Below are 21,908 nucleotides of genomic sequence, written 5' to 3'. Positions count from 1 at the left end.
CAGAATCTTATCTCATCCACCTTCCCTAAATATTGTATATTAGGCCTTAGATACAATGATATAATGGTGTTGATAACAAATCAATTTCTGCCAATAAGTCTACAACAGAGTACAAATAGCAAGCGAAAACCCTCTGAATGTTTGAAAGCTGTGGGAGTATTAATCCATTGACACTAGATCCCTGTTTCTTCCAAGTTATAACTTTGTGGAACAGATTGATCTGTCATCAGATAGCCATCTTTTGGTGACCTCATAAGGTATTTTGTAAAGGCAGCTCTTTCTTTAAAGAAAAGATTGTTGCTGAATATCAGAAGAATCGAGTTCATCAGAAAATGCATTGATTTTGGGTAATAGTAATGAGACTGTAACGGAATTAAACTCTGGTTCTCAGACCATTAAAACACAAGTATAGGAGCAGGAGTAAGCCATTCATGCACCAAGAAACAGTATTGGGAAAGGACCTGCACTGGAGAAGCATTTTTAATTCTGGCCAATATAGTTTAAGAAAAATTAAGATAAATTTAAAGAATTAGACCTTAAGACCATAGGAGCAGAATTAGGCCATTTGGCCCATTGAACCTTCTCCGTCATTTCATCATGGCTGATCGATTTTCCCTCTCAGCCCCAATCTCCTGTCTTCTCCCTGTATCCCTTCATCCCTTGACTAATCAAGAATCTGTCAACCTATGCCTTAAATATACATACAGACTTGGCCTCCACAGCTACCTGTGTCAAGGAATTCCACAGATTCACCATTCACTGGCTTATGAAATTCCTTCTCATCATTCCAAATAGATGCCCCTGTATTCTGATGCTGTGTCCTCTGGTCTTAAACTCCCCCAGCATAGGAAACATCCTCTACGCATCTACTCTACCGAGTCCTTTCAACATGTGTGTGCTTTAGATTTCCGACATCTGCAGATTTTCTTGCGTTTGCCTTTCAACATTCAATAGGTTTCTTCTGAATTCTAGTGAATGCAGGTCTAGAACCATTAAACACACCTCATATGATAAGCCTTTCAATCCTGGATTCATTTTCATGAACCCCCTTTGAACCCTTTCCATTCTCAGCACATCCTTTCTAAGATAAGAGGCCCAAAACTGCTCACAATACTCCAAGTGAGGCCTCACCAGTACTTTATAAAGCCTCAACATTACATCCTTGCTTTTATATTCTAGTCCTGCTGAAATGAATGCTAACATTACATTTGTCCTCCTCACCACCAACTCAGCCTGCAAATTAACCTTAAGGGAACCCTGCACAAGGACTCCCAACTCCTTTTGCACCTCAAATTTTTGAATTTTCTCTCCATTTAGAAAATAGTCTATGCTTTTATTTATTCTACCAAAGTGCATGACTGTACACTTCCCGACATTGTATTCCATCTGCCACTTCCTTGCCCATTCGCCGAATCTGTCTAAGTCCTTCTGTAGACTCTCTGTCTCCGCAACACTACCTGCCCCTCCACCTATCTTCACATTGTCTGCAAAATTGACCACAAAGCCATCAATTCTGCGATCCAGATCAGTGACATATAATGTAAAAAGAATCCAGTCCCAACACAGACCCCTGTGGAACACCACTAGTCACCGGCAGCCAACCAGAAAAGGCTCCCTTTATTCCCTCTCTTTGCCTCCTGCCCATCAGCCACTGCTTTATCCATGCCAGAATCTTTTCTATAATACTATGGGCTTGTAGCTTGTTGAACCCTTGGACGCTACCTCACATTTTTTTAATATACAGTATTTCTATTTTTTGCATTTTTGATCTGTTTGATATACGTATACTGTAATTGAGTTATTTATTATTATTATTTTTATTTTATTCTTTTTTCTCTTCTATATTATATTGCATTCAGCTGCTGCTGCTAAGTTAACAAATTTCATGTCACATGCTGGTGATAATAAACCTGATTCTGATTCTGAAGCAGCCTCGTCTGTGGGACCTTGTCAAAGGCCTTCTGAAAATCCAAGTTCACAACAACAACTGATTCTCCTTTGTCTATCCTGCTTGTTATTTCTTCAAAGAATTTCAATAGATTCGTCAGGGAAGATTTTCCCTTGAGGAAATTATGCTGACTTTGGCCTACTTTATCATGTGCCTCCAAGTACCCTGAAAACACATCCTTAACAATCGACTCCAAAACCTTCCCAACTAATGAAGTCAGACACAGAAAAACACACAGCCCCTGAGTCCATTCCCACTGCACTGACTATGCCCTTACAGATGAGGAATGAAGAAAAGCGAAGAGGAAACTTACCGGATGCTTACCTCACCCAAGCCTGATCTCACTGGACTTGATGCATTGCAACCACTCCAACACTGGCCCACTCACAAAATGGCTGCTTTGCTTGCCCTGCCTTTTTTTAATTCACCCTTTCTAATGAATCCCACTCACTAACTGGGTGCAGTCCAACTACAAAAATTGACGTGAAGTGCTGCCCTTTTTTCAAACTTCAGCTGTGTACCTAAGTGAAATTGCCGCTGCTTCTCGTATTTCCACTCACTGATTGGATGTAGTCCAACTCTGAAAGCTGCTGCAAAGCCCTGCCTTTATTAAATGTCAACACAAACCTAAGTGAACTCATTGTTTCTTCCCATGCTCCCATTCACTAATTGTGCACAGTCTAACTCTGAAACTGCCACAAAGTGCTGCCTTTTTAAATCTTCAGCTTTGGACCCAAGTGAAATCATTGTTTCTTCTTGTGCTCCTGTTCATTGATTAGATGCTATCTAACTCTGAAAACTGCCACAAAGCGCTGCTTTTTTAAAATCTTCGATAGCGGACTTAAGTGAGATAGCCACTTCTTCTCGTGCTCCCGCTCACCCATTGGGCGCAGTCCAACTCCGAAAACTGCCGCAAAACATTGCATTTTCCGAACCTCAGCCACCTACCGAAGTGAAATCAACGCTTCTTCTCATCCTCCCATTCACTGATTGGGCGCAGTCCAACTCCAAAAACTGCCGCAAAGCGCTGCCTTTTCTAATCTTCAGCCGCGTATCTATGTGAAATCGCTGCTTCCTCTCATCCTCCCGCTCACCGATTGGGCCCTGTCCAGCTCCGAAAACTGCCGCAAACTGCTGCCTTTTTTAACCTTCAGCTACAGATCTAAGTGAAATCGCCGCTTCTTTTCCTGCTCCCGTTCACTGATTGACTGCAGTCTGACTCCAAAAGTTGCCGCAAAGCACTGACTGTTTTTTAATCTTTAGCTGCACATCTATGTGAAATTGCCACTTCTTCTTGTGCGTCCGTTCTCTGTTTAGGTTCAGTTCAAATCCAAAAACTGCCGCAAAGAGCTGTCTTTTTTCATCTTCAACCACATCACTAAGTGAAATTGCTGCTTCTTTTCATACTCCTGCTCACTGGGCGCAGTCCACTTTTGGAATTTGCCGCAAAGCGCTCCCTTTTTAAACTCTTCAATCGAAGATCTAAATGAAATCACTCTGCTGCTTCTCGTACTCCCGTTCACTGATTGGCCGCAGTCCAGCTCCGAAATTTGCCGCAAAGCGCTGACTGGTTTTTAATCTTCAGCCGCATATCTATGTGAAATTGCCGCTTCTTCTTGTGCTTTGGCTCTCTGGACGCAGTCCAAATCCAAAAACTGCCGCAAAGCGCTGTCTTTTTTCATCTTCAGCCGTGTACCTAAGTGAAATCGCTTTTTCTTCCCATGCTCCCGCTCACAGTTTGAGCACAGTCCAACTCTTAAAACTACCACGCACCACTGCTTTCCTTCATCTTCAGCTGCGCAGCTAACTGAAATTGATGCTTCTTCTCGTGCTACTATACACTGATTGAGCGCAGTTCACCTCCAAAAACTGCCGCGAGGAGTTACCTTTTTTTTAATCTTCAGCCGTGTGCTTAAGTGAAATTGTTTCTTCTTGTACTCTTCCTCACTGATTGGCCACAGTCCGTCTCTGAGAATTGCCATGGAGCACTGCTTTTTTTAATATTCAACTGTGTACCAGAGTGAAAACACTTTGTTTTTTCATGCTCCCTTTCACTATTTCAGAAAACTGCTGCAAAGCGTTGACTGTTTTTTTTCATTTTCAGCCTATATGAAACCGCCATGTCTTCTATCCTTCTGCTCACTGATTGGGCACAGTCCAATTCCAAAAACTGCCACAAAGCGCTGTCTTTTTTCATCTCCAGCCATGTACCTACATGAAATCAACACTTCTACTCATGCTCTCACGCACTGATTGGGTGCAGTCTAACTCCGAAAACTGTCGCAAAGCATTGCCTATTTTCATCTTCGGCCGTGTACCTAAATGAATTCGCCATTTCTTCTTGTGCTTCCATTCACTGATTTGGTGCATTCCAAACCCCAGAAACTGCTGATTTTTTAAAATCTTCAGCCGCGTACCTAAATGAGATCAACGTTTCTTCACGTGGTCTGATTGGCTGCAGTCCATCGCTGAAAATTGCTGCAAAGTGCTGCCTTTATAAAATATCAAGTGCAAACCTAAGTGAGATTGCTGCCTCTGATGCTCCTGTTCATGGATTGGACACAGTCTAATTCAGAAAACTGCTGCAAAGCACTGCCCTTTTTTAATCTTCAGCTGCGTTCCTAAGTGAAATGCCATTTCTTCTCATCCTCCTGCTCACTGATTGGGCACAGTCCAACTCCAAAAACTGCCGCAAAGCGCTGAGGGTTTTTTCATCTTCAGCAGCATACCTAAGTGAAATCACCACTTCTCATCCTCCTGTTCACTTATTGAGCACATTCCAACTCTGAAAACTGCCACACACCACTGCTTTTAAAAATTTTTAGCTGCATACCGAGATGAAACCGATGCTTCTTTCTGTGCTCCCATTCACTGATAGGGCATAGTCCAATTCTGAAAACTGCCGTAAGACGCTCCCGTTTTTAACCTTCAGCCACAAGCCTAAGTGAAATTGCCGCTTCTCATGCCCCTGCTCACTGATTGGGCGCAGTCCAACTCTGAAAACTGTCGCAAAGCGCTGTCTTTTTTAACCTTCAACCACATACCTGAACGAAATCGCTGCTTCTTCTCATGCTACTGCTGACTGTCTGGGCGCAGTCCATTTTTGAAAACTGCTGCAAAGTTCTGCCTTTTTTAATCTTCAACCGCAGACCTACGTGAAATTTCTGCCTCTTCTTATTCTCCTGCTCGCTGATTGGACGCAGTCCAACTCCGAAAACTGCCATGAAGCGCTGTCTTTTCCAATCTTCAACTGCGTATTTAAGTAAATTTTCATCTCCTTGTGCTCCTGCTCACTCATTGGGCATAGCCCAGCTCTGCAAACTGCCGCAAAGCGCTATCTTTTTAAAATATCAAAAGTAAACATAAGTAAAGTCGCTTTGCTTCTCGTGCTTCCATTCACGGATTGGGTGCAGTCTAACTCCGAAAACTGACATAAGGCGCTGCCTATTTCAATCTTCAGCTGCGTGCCTACGTGAAATCGCCACTTCTACCCGTGCTCCCACTCACTGATTGAGCGCAGTCCAACTCCGAAAATTGCCAGAAGTCACTGAGTGATTTATAATCTTCAGTTGCGAACCTAAATGAAATTTCAGTTTCTTCTCATCCTCCCGCTCACTGGGTGCTGTCGAACTCCGAACGAAAAGTGCCGCAAGGCGCTGCTTCTGTTAATCTTTAACCGCGTAGCTACGTGAAATCGACGTTTCTTCACATGCTCCCATTCACTGATTGGATGCAGTCCAGATACGGAAACTGCCGCGAAGCGCTGGTTTTACCTATTTCTATTTCAGTCATGTACCTAAGTGAAGTCACTGCTTCTCATGCTCTCGCTGACAGTTGGGGCGCAGTCCATATTTCAAAAACTGCCACACACAGCTGCTTTTATGAATCTTCAGCTGCATACTTAAGCGAAATCGCAGCTTCTCATGCATCAACTCACTGGTGCAGTCCAGCTCCGAAAACTACCGCAAAGGGCTGCCTTTTTAAAATGTAAAATGCAAACCCAAGTGAAATCACCCCATCTACTCGTGCTCCTGCTCACTGATTGGCTGCAGTCCATTTACAAATACTGCTGCAAAGCACTGCTTTTTCAACCTTCAGTCACATACCTTTGTGAAATTGCCGTTTTCTCTCATGCTCCCGTTCACTGATTGGATGCAATCCATTTACAAAAACTGCCAGAGTGCTGCCTTTTTAAAATATCTCACGCAAACATGTGAAATCGCTGCTTTTTCTGATGCACTGATGTGAAGCACTGCCATTTTTAATCTTCAACCGCGTGCTTAAGTGAAATCGCCTGTTCTGCTTGTGCTCCCATTCACTAATTGGGCTCCAAAAACTGCTGCAAAGCGCTGCTTTTTTAATCTTCATCAACGTACCTATGTGAAATTGCCACTTCTATTCAAACTCCCACTCACTAATTGAATGTAGTCCAACTCCGAAAATTTCTGCAAAGCACTTTCTGATTTTTAATCTTCGGCTGCAGATCTAAGTGAAATTGTAGTTTTTTCCCATCCTCCTGCTCACTGATTGGGCGCAGTCCAACTCCAAAAAGTGCCGCAAAGCGATGCTTCTTTTAATCTTCAACTGCGGAGCTACGTGAAATCGCCATTTCTTTTCATGCTCCCATTCACTGATTAGATGCGGTCCATTTACAAAACTGCCGAAAAGTGCTGCCTTTTCTAGTCTTCAGTCACGAAACTAAGTGAAATTGCTGCTTCTTCTCTTGCACCCATTCACTGCTTACATACAGTTCAACTCCGAAAACTGCCGCAGAGCGCTGCCTTTTTAAATCATCATTTGCAGACATATGTGAAATCGGTGCTTCTTCCCGTGCATCCATTCACTGATTGCGTGCATTTCAACTCTGAAAAGTGCAGCCTGTTTTAATCTTCAGCCAACTGCCCAGGTGAAATTTTTGCTTCTTCTTGTGCTACCACTCACTGATTGGGCACAGTCCAGTTATTAGAACATTACCTAGAAAGAGGACAACTTGGGGCTATTTTACCTCTGTAATATTTTCTGCACTAACCCATTGCCTTTCTCTTAATACTCTGAAAATCTATCTCAAAGTCAATGTTGAGTTTAATGTCATTTGCACAAGTACGCATAGGTGAAATGGTACTTGCAGCAGCATCGCAGGCACATACTGTTGCATCATATAAGCTGGAAAAAAACATAAACAGATATTGTATGTAGTTTTTAGAAGATAGAACACAATTGGAACAAAAACTAAGTCCATTGTAGTGCAAAGTGTTCAAAAGTTTATCATGCTTGTGCCAATTGATTGAAGGATTGAATGGTTGAAGGGAAGTCTTGAACCTGGTAATGTGGGCCTTCTGTATCTCCTGCCTGCTGCTACGTCCAAGAAGATGGCATGGCCTGCATGGTGGGGATCTTTGATTATGGATAATGCCTTCCTGAAGCAGAACCTCCTGTAGATATTATAGATGGTGTGGAGGGATCTGCTGGTGACATATTGAGCTAACTCCACTGCTCTCTGGTGAAGGAGTACAAGCTAGACGGTAATAGATGAAGCAAGGGGAGGGAGAAGGTAGGTGAGTGTGGGGTTTGTGACGTGAGAAGCTGGGAGGTGATTGGTGGAAAAGGTAAAGGGCTGAAGAAGAAGGAATCTTATAGGTGAGGAGAGTGAACCATTGTAGAAAGGAAAGAAACAGTGGCACCAGGCAGAGGTGGTAGACAGATGAGGAGAAAGGAAGCGCTAAGAGGGGAGCCAGAGTGAGAATGGAAGGAGGGGAAAGTCAGCGAGTACAGGGCGGTGGGTGAAAAGTCTTTGTACTAGGATGCATGCATCGGAGTTTTGGATCTGCTTCATTTGCTGGAGATCTGAGGATGAGAGACCAATTTGAAGAACACTGGGAAAAATCAAGTGCACTGGTAACTAAGGAAGGAATGAGCGTTTCATCAGCAGATGAATGTTGATTTTCTTTTTCTTTCATGCTGGGGAGCTATTAACCATCAGAGGCAAAGCCTGGGGTCAGATGCATTTTGTTAAAAAGTGACCATCTTGACGAAATACAATCAACGGATTGTATCAGGCAGATAACGGGAATTGTGCAGATCAGCCAACATTTAATTGAATTGGGAAATGCTGCTCCTTTCTCCCTTAAATCTTGAAAGCAACTGTGCCAAAGTTTATTCACAGAACATTTCAGTTCCCACATGTGTGATCTTAAGTAGTTGTATTTGTTTTAATCGTGTTGTGCTTTTTTTCTTCCTCAGCCTTCCCTCACATCTTTCTATTCCTTTTTCTTGGTTTCTTGCTTCTGCTTGTCTCTGTTTGAAAGTGATGCTGGCCAGCACAGGATAGGAAGGACGTGAAAGCTCTTTGAGAGGGACAGCAGGAGGGTGGTCCCATGATTAAAGGACTGCAGTTATGTAGGTGGTCTAAACAGCTGGGGTTGCTCTCCTTTGAACAGAGAGTTGATGGAGATTCAAAAATTACGAAGAGCTGTGGTGAAATGAATAGAGAGAAGATGTCTGTGCTGGTAAAGGACACAGATTTTTTATGCAGAGATATTTATTTAGAAATATAGCACAGTAACAGGCTCTCCTGGCCCAATGAGCCAGCGCACTGCCGAGTTACACCCATGTGACCAATTCACCCGTATGCCTTTGGAACATGGGAGGAACTTGGAGCACCCGGAGAAAACCCATGGGGTCATGGGAGAATGTAGAACTCCATACAGACAGCAGCGGGAATTGAACCCAGGTCACTGGTGCTGTAACAGTGTTATGCTACCAATGCCACCCGCAAAGATTTAAAGTAATTGGCTTAAGAATCAGGGCATTATGAGGGAAATCTTTTATTATACAGTGAGCAGTTGGCAAAAACAGATCAAACCTTTGTTTCAGAAGATCATTGGATAAATACTTATGATGAAAAAAATGGTAGGTTTAACAGGGGAATAGGACAGAGAGTTGACATAGATTAGTCATAGTCATGGTCATAGTCGTAGTCATACTTTATTGATCCCGAGGGAAATTGGTTTTCATTACAGTTGCACCATAAATAATTAAATAGTAATAAAACCATAAATAATTAAATAGTAATATGTAAATTATGCCAGGAAATAAGTCCAGGACCAGCCTATCGGCTCAGGGTGTCTGACCCTCCAAGGGAGGAGTTGTAAAGTTTGATGGCCACGGGCAGGAATGACTTCCTATGACGCTCTGTGTTGCATCTCGGTGGAATGAGTCTCTGGCTGAATGTACTCCTGTGCCCACCTAGTACATTATGTAGTGGATGGGAGACATTGTCCAAGATGGCATGCAACTTAGACAGCATCCTCTTTTCAGACACCACCGTGAGAGAGTCCAGTTCCATCCCCACAACATCACTGGCCTTACGAATGAGTTTGTTGATTCTGTTGGTGTCTGCTACCCTCAGCCCATGTAGATGGACTACATGGCTTTTTTCCATGTTGTAACCACTTGGCAGTGTATTCCTCTTCTAACTACCTTCTCAGCAAAGACTTCCCTTTCTGCTTTCATATTTTATTTTCTGTTTGCACTGCTGAGATTCCCTTCCCCATTTTCCTGCCTGAATGCCTGATACCACCCTCAGCCTCTGGAGCCTTTGGCATCTCCTCTGCTACATCTGATGTATCAGGAGACTGGTCCTGCACCAAAGCAGCTACTGGGGAGACAGTTTAGTGAAGATAATTGTTAGAAGTGCAATTACTCTTAACAAAAACTTTTCAGTTTTGGTCACACAAGAGACTGCAGATCTTTAAATCTGGACTGTTCCTCCAGCATTTTATTTGTCATTCTGGGCTAGGAAAGATTCCATTAAGCTGGAAGTAGTGTAGAGGTTTATGAGAATATTGGTGGCACTCAAGGGATGGAGTTATGGAGAGAGGTTGAGAAGGTTGGATCATAGGAGAATGAGGGGTGATCTTATAGAAGTCTATAAAATCAAGAGGGGCATGCTGTAGACAGGGTTGGGGAATCAGGAACTAAGCATTGGTCTAGGGCAGGGGTTCCTGATCTGGGGTGCACGAACCCCTCAATTAATGGTAGCGGTCCATGGCATTAAAAAGGTTGGGAATCCCTGGTTTAGGGTGAGAGGGATGAGATTTAATAGGAAATTGAGAGGTGAATTGTTTACCCAGAAGATGGTCAATATCCAAAAAGAGCTGCCACAGGAAGTGTTTGAAGCAGGTACATTAACATTTAAAAGGTACCTGAATAGGAATGGTTTGGGGGAATTTCGGCAAATGGGACTATCTTAGATGGAAATCTTTGTCGGCATGGACCAGTGCTGTAGAACAATGACCATTATAGAAAATGCTTGTAAATGCATGTGTCTCCTAATTAATAATCGGCTGTGGAATTGTGCCTACCGGCTCTGGGGATTACAGATTGTCCATTGGTGCATTCATTCCTGAGAGCAAGTATACTCCAAGTAATTTCACAATTGGCTCTCTGATTCTAGAAGTGTTTTATTCCATTTCTTTATCTCTCTTTAAATGTTGAATGTTATTGTTTTATTTGAAGGTTTCAGCCCACCTTAAGCTGAAGGAGAAATTGGAAGTGAAAAAGGAACTGGTGAGTCATATCATTCATTGGATAATGGGTTGAAATGAACTTAGCAACAGTTTGGTTTGCATATTAATTGGAGCCATTGACTGTGAATTAAGTTTTTAAAAACTGAAAGCACTTATATACCTGCACTTGATAAATATTAGTAAGAGCTTGGCTCAAAATATGCAGCAGTTTCCCACACCTGTGTCACATAAATACAAATACATTTATTGAGTAAGACCATAAGACACAAGAGCAGATTTAGGCCCTTTGGTCCACTGATTCTGCTCAAGGAAACTTTTCATAATGGGACGTGTCGCCTCGAGTACAATGCAATTACGAATCACCATCACCCTTGCTAGCTGCTTTGGTAAGGAGAACCAAATTGTGCAGGAAGCTAGTTATCTGAGGACTCGGGATCGTGACTGTTGGAAATGACGGTACAGACAGCTGTTGGAATAGTTACCATTATATGGTAGAAAAACAAGGCAGAAAATGTTTAGCCTCTGGGATCAGGCTGCCACAGTTATGTTTATGTCTAGATACCAAATGTTAGAAGGAAATATCAAGATTCAGGACAAGAAATGGAAGGAAATCACTGGAATGTTACCTGCATTGAAGGACTTTTGAATGTTGAAAGTCCTAGATAGAGTGGACGTTGTGAGGATGTTTCCTATAGTGGGGGAGCTAGGACCTGAGGGCACAGTTTCACAATGGAAGGACATCCCTTTAGAACAGAGATGAGGAGGAATTGAAGAGAAATTTCTTTAATCAGAGGGTGATGAATCTGTGGAATTCATTGCCACAAACAGCTCTGAAGGCTAAGTCATTTAAAGCAGAGGGTGATAGCTTCTTGATTATTCAAAATCTCAAAACTTAACAATGAGAAGGGAAGAGAATGGGGTTAAGAGGGAAAATAAATTAGCCATGATGGAATGGCAGAGCAGACTCAATGGATGGAATGGCCTAATTTTGCACCCTTACCCTTACAGTCTTATGAACTTTGATCATGTTGAGGCGGTTCCTCCTAAGCAGGGAGGGTGCAGATTGTAGCTCAGTTGAGGAGTTCAGTCAGCTGCTCAAGATACTAATTTAATGGAATGGTGTTTGGAGTATCATTCAACACAGGAGAGATAAAGAACGTAATATTTTTCCTGCTCTCTGCAGTTTATCATCTTCTAAAGAAATCAGGTACTGTATGTTTCAGACAAAAGCCAAACATAAACTACTACAGGCACAAACACGAGGAAGTCTGCAGATGCTGGAATTTCAAGCAACACACATCAGAGTTGCTGGTGAACGCAGCAGGCCAGGCAGCATCTCTAGGAAGAGGTACAGTCGACGTTTCAGGCCGAGACCCTTCGTCAGGACTAACTGAAGGAAGAGACAGCAAGAGACTTGAAAGTGGGAGGGGGAGGGGAGATCCAAAATGATAGAAGAAGACAGGAGGGGGAGGGATGGAGCCAAGAGCTGGACAGGTGATTGGCAAAAGGGATACGAGAGGATCATGGGACAGGAGGCCTAAGGAGAAAGAAAGGGGGGAGGGGGGGAAAACCCAGAGGATGGGCAAGGGGTATAGTGAGAGGGACAGAGGGAGAAAAAGGAGAGAGAGAAAAAGAATGTGTGTATATACATAAATAACGGATGGGGTATGAGGGGGAGGTGGGGCATTAGCGGAAGTTAGAGAAGTCAATGTTCATGCCATCAGGTTGGAGGCTACCCAGACGGAATATAAGGTGTTGTTCCTCCAACCTGAGTGTGGCTTCATCTTTACAGTAGAGGAGGCCATGGATAGACATATCAGAATGGGAATGGGACGTGGAACTAAAATGTGTGGCCACTGGGAGATCCTGCTTTCTCTGGCGGACAGAGCGCCTGGTGCTCCCGATGCGGCCTTCTATGTATTGGCAAGACCCGGCGCAGACTGGGAGACCGCTTCGCTGAACACCTACGCTCTGTCCGCCAGAGAAAGCAGGATCTCCCAGTGGCCACACATTTCAATTCCACATCCCATTCCCATTCTGACATGTCTATCCACGGCCTCCTCTCTTTTTCTCCTTCTGTCCCTCTCACTTTTACTCCTTGCCCATCCTCTGGGATTCCCTCGTCCCCCTTTCTTTCTCCCTAGGCCTCCCCATCCCATGATCCTTTTATGTCCCTTTTGCCAATCAACTGTCCAGCTCTTAGCTTCATCCCTCCCCCTCCTGTCTTCTCCTATCATTTTGGATCTCCCCTTCCCCCTCCCACTTTCCAATCTCTTACTAACTCTTCTTTCAGTTAGTCCTGATGAAGGGTCTCGGCCCAAAACTACTACAGGCAGATGGCTAGGAAGATTGACACATGAAGATGTGGAGAATAGAGGACTATGGACCATGTGCAGGCAGAAGGGACCAGTTCAATGAGGCAGTATTTGCTTAATTAGCTCAGCATAACATTGTGGTTAAAAGAGTATAAGATAATAGAGCAGAATTCGGCCGATTGAGACAGCTCAGCCATTTGATCATTGCTGATTTACAATCGCTTCTGAACCCCATCTTCTTGCCTTCTCCCTGTAACCTTTGACACCACTAAGAGTATGTTATTTTATTTATTGATAGGGATACAACACGGTAACAGGTAACAGGTCCTTCTGACCCAACAAGTCCACGCCGGCCAATTGCAGTCATGTGACTAATTAACATTCTAACTTGTATGTCTTTGGAATGTCAGAGGAAACGCACACGGTTACAGGAAGAACATGTAAACTCCCTTCAGACAGCAGCAGAGTTGATCCCGGGTCATTAGCACTGTAATAGCATTAAGCTAGCCACTATACTGTTGTGCTGTACTGTAATGAATGCAACCATTGATTGTTCTTTCAAAGTGCTGGCACAGATAATGATGAGCAGAAGAGTCTCCATTTGTAAAATGTTGTAATCAATGGTTATTTATTTGGTTCTAACCTTTTAAGCGATTTCCTGTTTGAAGGTGAATGAGATTTTGACGGCACTGGGACTGCTAAAATGCTCAAACACCCGCACCCTCTCTCTGTCTGGAGGACAACGCAAGCGGCTAGCCATCGCGCTGGAACTTGTCAACAACCCTCCTGTTATGTTTTTCGATGAGCCGACCAGGTAAGAGGAGGATATGTCCAAAGAAATGGGTCAGTTCATGGGATTTAAAGGTCATGTACCCTTAGTTTTGTTCTTCATCTCATGCTGCCTTTTTTACTGGAGGTGGGATCAGTGGATCTGACAGCAAGCCATGCTACCACAAGTGTGTCCCCATCAAAGTCAAAGGAAATTTATTATCAATGTGCATGTCACCATATATTACCATGGTGACATATCATTTGTTTGCAGGCATTGCCAAGATACAGGTTTCCCCCGCCATCCGAAGGTAGAGCGTTCCTATGAAATGGTTCGTAAGCTGGAATGCCGTAAAGTGAAGAAGCAATTACCATTTATTTATATGGGAAAAATTTTTGAGTGTTTGCAGACCCAAAAAATAGCCTACTAAATCATGCCAAATAACACATAAAACCTAAAATAACAGTAACATATAGTAAAGCAGGAATGATATGATGAATACATAGCCTGTATAAAGTAGAAATACTTCTCTACAATCATTGCCGCACTGTTCTCCGTAGCGAAAATCTCACGCAAACGCTCTCGGCAGAAACACTCCCTCCAGTAACCTTTAAGCTATGAAGCTGCCAAATCATACCAAGTAACACATAAAGATACACAGCCTATATAAAGTAGAAATAATGTATGTACAGTGTAGTATCACTTACCGGAATTGGGAAGACAGCGCTGAGCACACTGATGATGGTGTGTTAGGCTGAGTCATCTGAGGTTGGGATGGTGCAGTGGTCCCCACCCTCCAGGCAGCGAACTGATACCGGTCCGCGGAGAATGCAGCGGTAGCCGGAACGCACCCAGCACATCTTTAAGAAAAAAGCCAAAATAAACAAGCTAATTAATTAGCACCGCCTCAGATCTGGGCTGACATTTACGTGCCGGGCAACACCTAATTAATTAGCTTGTTTATTTCAGCTTTTTTCTTAAAGATGTGCTGGGTGCGTCCCGGCTACTGCTGCATTCTCCGCGGCAATGTATCGGTCCATGGCCCGGGGGTTGGGGTGGTGGGACACTGGGGTGTCATCTCATCATTGTCTGTTTCCATCAGGGTAGGCGGGTCATCTTCTTCTATGTTTGCCTGCCTCGATGTCGAAGGTCGAGGTTTGTCGTCTGCTGTGGCTGATGTGGAAGGCTTGCTTGACTGCTTAGCCTCGCGCATTTTTAGATCGTACAGTTCTTTGTAAGCACGCAAACCAGCTTGCAAATATGCCCTAAACCTATGTACCCTTTCAAAATTAAAGTCATACTTTTCTGCAATTATTGCAGCGAAAATCTCACGCAGTTGCTTCACGTTCAGTTCCTGGACGACTTCGCTTTCGGTCCGTTTGCTACTGCATTCGGTTTCAATTATTATCCTTTCCTCTTGCAATTGCATCGGCTCTTCATCTATCAGTTCTTGGTCATGGAATGCCAAAACCTCTTCAATGATCATCTTCGTCAACTTCCACAAGCCAAACTCACTTTGTCCTTACTTCGTTCACCACGATCGAAACGCTTAATTATGTTTTACGCTAAGTGTAACACCTTTACGAGCTCTTTTAGGCTTTTCTGATACCTTAGAACTCATCTTGCTAACGGCTGCTCACAGGCACGTGTTTAAGCAATGCCGGCTAGAATGCTGTTCCGGGGGAGGACCTTGGCTGCTCGGGGCGCATGCTGCCTTTTTTCGTAACAGTGAAAACACCTTCTGTTAGCGAAAACAGGTAACTAATGTAGGTCTTTTGTAATAGTGAGGTCTCGTAAAGCGAACGTTTGAAAAGCGGGGGACACCTGCAATAAGAAATATTATAGAATTTATGAAATAAAAACTATACATAAAGAAGGCTGGCCAGTGATGTAGTGGCATCAGCACCAGACTTCAAGGCAAATGGTCCCGAGTTCGAATCCGGCTGGCTCCTTGCCTGCTTTCTATCCGTGCTGGGTTGAGCGTCGAGCAACTTGGCCTCATATGGAAATGGCAAAAGTGCTGCCCAATATGCCACAAGGCACGAAAAGGAACAACAACTTACATAAAGACTGACAAACAATCAGTATGCAAAAGAAAGCATATTGTGCAAGCAATTTAAAAAAAAGTAAATAAATAATACTGTGAACATGAGTTGTAGGGTCCTTGAACGTGAGTCCATGGGTTATGGAATCAGTTCATTGTTGAGGTGAGTGAAGTTATCCACACTGGTTCAGGAGCCTGATGGTTGGAAGGGTAATAACTGTCCCTGAATCTGGTGGTGTGGGACCAAAGGCTCCTGTACCTCCTTCCCGATGGTAGTAGTGGGAAGAGAACATGGCCTGGATGATGGATGCTGCTTTCTTGTGTCACAGCCAGGGCAACCCTTAAGGACAGAGGTATAGAGGGAAACCACCAGTGAGCTCATTGCAATGTGGAACCTTCATGCAGAGATAATGTCCTGAACCAAGGAACACAATCTCAAAGTAACTGGTCAGACCACACCAACTTGGATGTTCAAGCAGTGTGCAAAAGACAACAAACTGCAAATACAAAAAGAAAGAAATAATAATAATAAATAAATAAGCAATAAATATCAAGAACATGAAATGAAGAGTCCTTGAAAGTGAACCCACGGGTTGTGGGAACATTTCAGTGATGGGGCAAGTGAAATTGAGTGAAGTTATCCCCTCTGGTTTAAGAGTCTGATGGTTGAGGGGTAATAACTGTTCCTGAACCTGGTGGTGAGGCTCCTGTACCTTCTTCCTGATGGCAGCAGCGAGAAGAGAGCATGTCCTGGGTGGTGGTGTCTGTTTTCCTGCAACAGCGTTTCGTGTAGATGTGCTCAACTGAGGGGAGGGTTTTACCCATGAAGGACTGGACGGTATCCACTACTTTTTGTAGGATTTTCCATTCAAGGGTATCGGTGCTTCCTTACCATGTTGTGAAGCAGCCAGTCAATATACTCTCCACCACACATTTATAGAAGTTTGTCAAAGCATTAAATGTTATGCCAAACCTTCACAAGCTACTAAGGAAGTAGAGTTGCTGCTGTGCTTTCTTCATACTTTATACTTTATTGTCGCCAAACAATTGATACTAGAACGTACAATCATCACAGTGATATTTGATTCTGCGCTTCCCGCTCCCTTGATTACAAATATTAAATATTAAAATAGTAAAAATTAGTAAATATTAAAAATTTAAATTATAAATCATAAATAGAAAATAGAAAAATGGAAAGTAAGGTAGTGCAAAAAAACCGAGAGGCAGGTCCGGATATTTGGAGGGTACGGCCCAGATCCGGGTCAGGATCCGTTCAGCAGTCTTATCACAGTTGGATAATTGCACTTACAGTACATGCTGAGGCTAGGACAGGCCTTCCAAAATAATAACATAGAGGAATTTAAAGTTCCTCAGCATATCATAGAAACCATAGAACATTACAGCACAAAAACAGGCCTTTTGGCCCTTCTTGGCTGTGCTGAAACGTTTTTCTGCCTAGTCCTACTGACCTGCACCTGGACCATATCCCTCCATACTCCTCTCATCCATGTACCTGTCCAATTTATTCTTAAATGTTAAAAAAGAACCTGCATTTACCACCTCGTCTGGCAGCTCATTCCATACTCCCACCACTCTCTGTGTGAAGAAGCCCCCCTAATGTTCCCTTTAAACTTTTCCCCCCTCACCCTTAACCCATGCCCTCTGGTTTTTTTCTCCCCTAACCTCAGCGGAAAAAGCCTGCTTGCATTCACTCTATCTACACCCATCATAATTTTATATACCTCTGTCAAATCACCCCTCATTCTTCAATGCTCCAGGAAATAAAGTCCTAACCTATTCAGCCTTTCTCTGTAATTGAGTTTCTCAAGTCCCGGCAACATCCTTGTAAACTTTCTCTGCACTCTTTCAACCTTATTAATATCCTTCCTGTAATTTGGTGTCCAAAACTGCACACAATACTCCAAATTCGGCCTCACCAATGCCTTATACAACCTCATCATAACATTCCAGCTCTTATACTCAATACTTTGATTAATAAAGGCCAATGTATCAAAAGCTCTCTTTATGACCCTATTTACCTGTGACGCCACTTTTAGGGAATTTTGTATCCGTATTCCCAGATCCCTCTGTTCTACTGCCCTACCATTTACCTTGTATGTTCTACCTTGGTTTGTCCTTCCAAAGTACAATACCTCACACTTGTCTGTATTAAACTCCATCTGCCATTTTCCAGCCGGTCCAAATCCCTCTGCAGGCTTTGAAAACCTTCCTCACTGTCCACTACACCTCCAATCTTTGTATCATCAGCAAATTTGCTGATCCATTAGTGTGGCAGGGCAAAGGGATCTGGAAATACAGGTCCATAACTCATGGAAAGTGGCATCACTGGTACATAGGGCTGTAAAGAAAGCTTTTGACACATTGGCCTTCATTATTCAAAGTACCAAGTACATAAGAACATAAGAAATAGGAGCAGGAGTAGGCCATCTGGCCCGTCGAGCCTGCTCCACCATTCAATAAGATCATGGCTGATCTGTCCACAGACCCATTTCCATCTACCTGCCTTTTCCCCATAACCCTTAATTCCCCTACTATGCAAAACAGAAGTACAGGAGATGGGATGTTATGTTGAAGTTGTATAAGACATTGGTGAGGCCTAATTAGGAGTATTGTGTGCAGTTTTGGTCACCTACCTACAGGAAAAATGTCAATAAAGTTGAAAGAGTGCAGAGAAAATTTACATGGATGCTTCCAGGTCTGAAGGACCTGGGTTATAAGAAAAGGTTGAGTAGTTTAGGACTTTATTCCTTAGAACGTAGAAGATTGAAGGGAGATTTGATTGAGGTGTACAAAATTATGGAGGTTTTAGATAGGGTAAATGCAAACAGGCTTTTCCCATTGAGGTTGGGTGGGGCTACATCCAGAGGTCATGGGTTAAGGGTGAAATGTGATAAGTTTAAGAGGAACAGAAGGGGAATCTTCTTCACTCAGAGTGTCGTGAGAGTGTGGAATGATCTGCCAGCACAAGTGGTCTATGCAAGCTTGATTTCAGCGTTTAAGCAATGTTTGGATAGGTACATGGATAGTCGGGGTATGGAGGGCTATGATCGGGGTACAGGTTGATGGGAGTAGGAAGATTAAATGGGCTGAAGAGCCTGTTTCTGTGCTGTACTTTTCTATGGTTCTGTCAGTGTAGGTTCTGCTCACTATTTTTCAAAGGATTTGAATCTTTTTTACTCTGAAGTTGTTGACAATTACCAAAGCTGAAAACATACCACTGTGATGGATTCTGCATTTCCAGCCCCTGAGAGTGGTCATGCTATCCATCTCAATCATTGTAGGCAAAGAATTGTCACTGAAATGGAGAAGGAGAAATTGGTAAAAAATCTTCATCCAACAGAATTCAAAGAGCATCTTAACCTTTCTAAGTTTGACATCGTAGTTCTGCGTTTATGGATTGCACTATTGCGCCTATGGACTGGACTTTTCAGACTTACGGTTTTTATATTCTGTTTTTTTTTATCTCCCACTCCTTTTCTGTTTTGTTGTGCGAGGGGAGGAGGTTCAGGGATTGATGTTCTGTTGTGGTTTGTTCGTTTTTTTGCGCAGGGGAGGTATTTTTGGGGATCGGTGTTTCTGTTCTGTTTTGTAGGGGGATGGGGTTTTGGGGGTTGAAGATCAGGATGCTGTTGTTCTTTGTGCGGGGGAGGGACGTAGGTTTGATGTTTCCCGCTGAACAACTTTCATGTTCTTTTTTTGTTTCGTGGCTATCTGGAGAAGACAAATCTCAGGGTTGTATATGGATACATGCTTTGGTAATAAATGAACCTTTGAACATTGTGTCTTAAGAACCACCTGTGGGTAAGGTGGAGAAAAATAGGAAAGAAATATGAAGCATAGAGCCTGCCTGGTCAGATGTATGGCCACCAGTAGTGAGACAAATCAAGCAGGAGATGCACAAAGATGCAGAGTCAATGGATTATGGAACTCTAGAGGTTTGAAGAGCTACAGAAGGTTATAGAGACACCTAGGTCAGTACATTGAAGGGGGATTGAACACAAGGATGAGGATTTTGAAACCCAGATGTTTTCCAAAGTAGTTTTACAAGACGGGGGAGGATGGGTGAAAAGATATGTGGATGTTACTTATTTTTAATTTAGAGATACAGATTGGAACTTCTGGCCCTTTGAGCTGAACTGGTCAGTAACACCCAATTTAACTCCAGCCTAATCATGGGACAATTTACAATGACCAATTAACCTACTAACCAGTACGTCTTTGGACTGTGGGAAGAAACCGGAGCACCATGGGGAAGACATTCCAAACTGCTTACAGAGGTCACCAGAATTGAATTCTGAACTCTGACACCCTGAGCTGTAATAACTTCATGCAAATTGCTACACTACTGTGACACCCACCGTAGGAAGCAGAGTTTTGTGTGAACCTTTTTTAAAAAATTTCCCTTCGCTTTTACCCATGTTGGTTTAACATCCAATCCAAAGGTTCTGCTTGGTACTTTATTCCTTGCAGCTTGTTCTTGTTTTACCAGTTGAATTAGCTGAATGGGACTCACTGATACTCAGGCACTGTGTGGCGCACCCAACAAGTCTTCCTATCGGGCAGTTGTAATCCTGCCTGAATTAGTGCGGAGATGGTTAACTGAGCTGATATTTTCAATACTTGATTTGATAAGCCAGTAGTATTGCCAGCTCTGCTTTAATGTACTCTTAGAGGTCTCACTGTTGATCCTCTAGTTTCTACATCCCTGCCCAGCTAAATAATCTTTTCACAACTAATGAACATCTGTTGGAAGGCAAGAACCAAACAAACATAATATTTTTGATGGCTTTTTGGTTCGGTTCCTCTATCTATTGTCCAAGAGATACTTCATTTAATTCCTTACGGATGAGCAAGTCTAACTATGTGTTTATAATTTCTCCCTCTCTCCCTTGCCTCCTCCTCCCTATCTCCCCCCATCTCCCCCCCCCACCTCTCCCCCCTCCTCTCTTTCCCTCTCAGTGGTCTAGACAGTTCCTCTTGCTTCCAAGTTGTGTCACTGATGAGGTCACTAGCTCAAGGTGGGAGAACCATCATCTGCACCATCCATCAGCCCAGCGCCAAGCTCTTCGAGATGTTTGACAAGGTATGATTTATATGATTGCTTTAGTGCTGAAGTGAAGACACGACTGTTATCTGTGAAATACACTGTATGTTATTTTCGGAATCTGATTTTATGTCAGGTGATATTACACAGCTACTTCAGCTAATTGTGTCAGTTTCTCTTTTTGTCCTTTTTCCCTCATTTACTTTTCCAAGTTCTCCTAAAATACATCAGTCCTCTTCACAGATGCCAATCTCTCAGGTTGATTTCCACATTCTCACACCTCCACTAAAGAACTCTCCTGGATCCATAGAATCATATTAGCTTCTCAACTCCGAATGAGACCATTCAGCCCATGGCGTCTATGTTGCTTACAGACCCTAACTGCACCTTCCGACACTTGTTCCATCGGTCATGGTGCTTCTAGCACACAGTGGAAATGTGACGAGGGTTCCTGGTTCCAGCACTCTTTCGAGCATTGTTGTTCCAGGTGAAGGAGTAATACCTCATCTCCCTTCTAATCCTCCCACCAATCACTTTAAACCTGGATTTTGACCTCTCTGCTAAGAGAAACGTGTGTGGCCTCCGTCAGTCGTGGTCGACCATGGGAACTGCGCCTCTGGTCGAAGCTGGAGTGGCTTTTCCAGGGTGCAAGCCAGGGCAGAGTTGATATGGAGATCCGTCTGTTGCCCATGCAGTGGGACCCCCCCTCCATGCTGACGGCAGGTCCAAATGAACGACGAAAGTCGATACAGTTTGGTGCCAGCAGCATCGCAGGAGTTGCCGTGCTGGTGCTGGGTACAGCAGTCAGCCGCCTTCACGACTCCGACTCCAGATTTTTCCTCGGGGTTTACTCCCAAAGCCTTTCCCGTGAGTGGGTATAGCCGCAAGGCAGCAAAGGTTTGAAATCGGAGTTTTCCCTCTCCTAGGTGAGCTACCATCCATGATTAACGAGCCCCATCTGCCCGGAGCAACTGGTTTTAAGGCGCCAGTGGCCCACCTTTGCCCCTTCTCCTGTCGGTGAGAACAGCTCTGCGGGGCATAAGAACTATGCCACACATGAAGGCCAGGAGTTGGACTTGGTTGTCAGAGGCTGTTTGAGACGCACGCCATGAAGAGCATTTGTTTAGCAGTGGGAGCTCGTCCCCACTACCACCCTTCGGCTATGACTACCTTTGGAGCCTAAGTCCTTCATACTTACTCTTTGGGTTAGGTTACTGTCCATTACACTGCTGGCGTTAA

General features: G+C 43.5%; 1 protein-coding gene across 1 annotated transcript in view; it reads left to right on the top strand.

Annotated features, from left to right (window-relative positions):
• abcg4a (ATP-binding cassette, sub-family G (WHITE), member 4a) overlaps positions 1-21,908 on the top strand; it is a 165,851-nt gene that overhangs the window by 112,326 nt on the left and 31,617 nt on the right. Inside the window, exons 5-7 of the mRNA XM_072238775.1 lie at positions 10,466-10,516; positions 13,460-13,605; positions 20,585-20,708. Of these exons, the coding sequence (XP_072094876.1) occupies positions 10,466-10,516; positions 13,460-13,605; positions 20,585-20,708 (321 nt within the window). The remainder of the gene's footprint in view (positions 1-10,465; positions 10,517-13,459; positions 13,606-20,584; positions 20,709-21,908) is intronic.

Source organism: Mobula birostris, chromosome 20 (genome assembly GCF_030028105.1).
Source record: "Mobula birostris isolate sMobBir1 chromosome 20, sMobBir1.hap1, whole genome shotgun sequence".
NCBI classification, from domain to species: Eukaryota; Metazoa; Chordata; class Chondrichthyes; order Myliobatiformes; family Myliobatidae; genus Mobula; species Mobula birostris.
This window is presented reverse-complemented; position numbering and strand designations above follow the sequence as displayed.